At 30.2% G+C, this 2,716-nt stretch overlaps 1 protein-coding gene across 1 annotated transcript in view; it reads right to left on the bottom strand.

Annotated features, from left to right (window-relative positions):
• LOC139425863 (uncharacterized) overlaps nucleotides 1–2,716 on the bottom strand; it is a 6,982-nt gene that overhangs the window by 2,930 nt on the left and 1,336 nt on the right. The window contains exon 2 of the mRNA XM_071181891.1: nucleotides 1,151–1,363. Coding sequence (XP_071037992.1) covers nucleotides 1,151–1,363 — 213 coding nt within the window. The remainder of the gene's footprint in view (nucleotides 1–1,150; nucleotides 1,364–2,716) is intronic.

Below are 2,716 nucleotides of genomic sequence, written 5' to 3'. Positions count from 1 at the left end.
GAAGTAACACTTTGAGGGCCACTTTCACATTCATCAGATTTTGTTATGCTAGAAACGTTTTCTTCAACGGAAGTATCACATTTCTGTACAACAGAAAAACTTACATTGGTATTAGATGCTGTCACCTCACTAAGTTCAGGTCGTGATTTTCTCTCAAAGTAATTAAAAATTGTTAAATTCTTGCTTTTTGACATCCTAAAGATCCAAGAACAGCAAATATATATATATCACGTGATTTTGGTTTCAAAAGTACAACCCTATTATAGTAAATGTTTTTTCTGTATTCTGAGAAATACCATGTGAAAAAAAAGTAGGCATAAGGCACATAAAAATATATAGTCTTAAAAAATAATAGTTCGCATAATTTTTACTAAAATTTTTATTTTTGCCATTTTGTCTGAACTCAAGGGGGGTGTTTAAACCCCTAAACCCCTCCCTTGCGTACGCCACTGCATGCGGTATTTTACGCAACAAACATTTCAAACTAGATTTTAGAATAAAAGATTTACTTTTATTTACGGGATGAAGTTTCGATTTATTTGGCTGCACACCTTGTAAATTCTCTAATAACTGAGCTCTTTTATGAAGAAAGTTAAAAAACTTATCCCATTCGGGCAAATCAGAAGTTGTTAGAGACATTTCGAATTCCTTACGTGTATTTTTATCTACTTTTTGTAGAATAATATTCATTAGCAATTGATAACATAAATCGTTACTTTCTAATTTCAAAAGTTTTAAACCTCTAAAATTACGGTTTAACACATCAATAAGATTTCTTATGTCTTTAAAACAATCATACTATAACTTTTCTAAGTTTAAAATAATAGAAATATAACTATTTATCACAATACGCTTATTCTCATATCTATTAATTAAAACTTTCATTAAAGATTCAAATGAATCTTCACTAGTTTCTATATGTTTAGCATCGCCCTTAAGCGATGATCTCAAATAAATTAACTTTTGTAAATCAGACAATGAAGAATTATTAGATATCAAACTGTTGTTGAAAGCTTGACCAATACTCAACTTGGCCATTAAATGTAGGCAAATTAATATCTGGTAACTTCAAATTCATTTTAGTTACAATAGAATCATTGTCTCTAACTTCATTATGTTGAAACTTAAGTATAAAGGTCTGCAAGCTTACCTTTATATGTTCTATAGACTCTTCTAAATTGTCCATTTCAGCTTCAAAATTGGGCAAATCTTTTTCATCGAGGGTGGCATAGTAATCCAGTTTTAATTTCTCTAGTTTATCACAAGTGTCCAAAACGTTTTCTAATTTGCATTGAAGCAATAATAGTCCAGCTGTTTCGGCTTTCTCACGAACAAATGTCTCTAATCTGGCTATTCGACCTTTCTGCCACAGTTTTTTCAGATTTTTTGTCTTCTTCTCTACTACTGCTCATTATGAAGAAAACGAAATGAAACTCCACAACAACGACGGTTCCACTAAGATCACTTTTATTATGTAGTACACAGTGCGCTGGTTCATTGAACACAATGTACTTTATTTTAACAATTGTAAATAACCAAAATCATTGCAATGGAAATCACGACTGGCTCAAACAACTGAGTTGTTCGAAACAGATGGCGTTTCGCTTAAGACCGAAGTATTTAAGAGGTACTGTAGTTGCTACTTTTTTTTAATTCGTAGTAGCTATTTTAAAAAAGGAAGGGAAAAAAATGCGAGTAGGGCGATGCTATTTTTATTTAGAAGACGCTTCTAACGCAGCTAACGTTTCGAGTGTAAACATTTTGGCAATGGGGCTAACACATTTAAAATAGCCATTATTACATACAAATGATTCAACATGATTAAGGAAAGAATTATAGACAAATTAGGAGGGAGGGTTTCATTAGCAATACCGTAAAAATGGCATTGAACGATTATCCTACGTTAAACTACTGAGTTCTACAGTTAATTCTTATTAAATTGACGTCAAAAACGAGTTTAAATATTTAATACATTAAACCTCACTTTAATTGATAAAACAACTAATTTTTGTTTACTGTCCTAATTAACTCGTACCATAATTTTTTTTTAAAAACATAACATTGACTGTGCCTAGTATAAGAGTACACCTGAATTATTTGTATAAAACCTCATATTTGGCCATTTCCTCGTAATTTATTTCAGAATGATGTTTAGGAATTAAGATATCTTTGGAATCTCAACTAGCGTTTCAGTCATTTTAAAATATTTTTTAAACTAAAAAAGTTTGATTAAAATAAACATGATTTTTAGTATACAAACAGATCTTTCGCAAACATGCCGCGAGGTGATAACTTTAGGCTATTAGCAGAAATCTTCTCTGGTCTACTCAAATTAAAAGAAATAAAACATAGACTTGATTAAAATAGTTTGTTTTCATATGCTACTTTCCATTATGTTAATTAAAAACTTTTCTAGACCGGCTCCGTTTGTCATACAAGCTTTAAACTGTCATAAATTGTTGGTTTTATTATGCTTTTACATTTTCGTTTGAATAAAAATAAACAATTATGGTTTCACAATGGTTTTATAGGTTTTCCCGCCATTTTAATTTATTTTATTTTTTATACCATTATGCGTTCTTTCACAACACTTGATTTTATACATAGAACACATTTCGCCTGCTTAACTAGCGTGAAAATATTGTAAATGGAGTTTAAAAAAACAATATAATATAAATAAACTAGTTTTCCGGGATTTTTCCGGTTTTTAACCTTT

Source organism: Parasteatoda tepidariorum, chromosome 6 (assembly GCF_043381705.1).
Source record: "Parasteatoda tepidariorum isolate YZ-2023 chromosome 6, CAS_Ptep_4.0, whole genome shotgun sequence".
NCBI lineage: Eukaryota > Metazoa > Arthropoda > Arachnida > Araneae > Theridiidae > Parasteatoda > Parasteatoda tepidariorum.
This window is presented reverse-complemented; position numbering and strand designations above follow the sequence as displayed.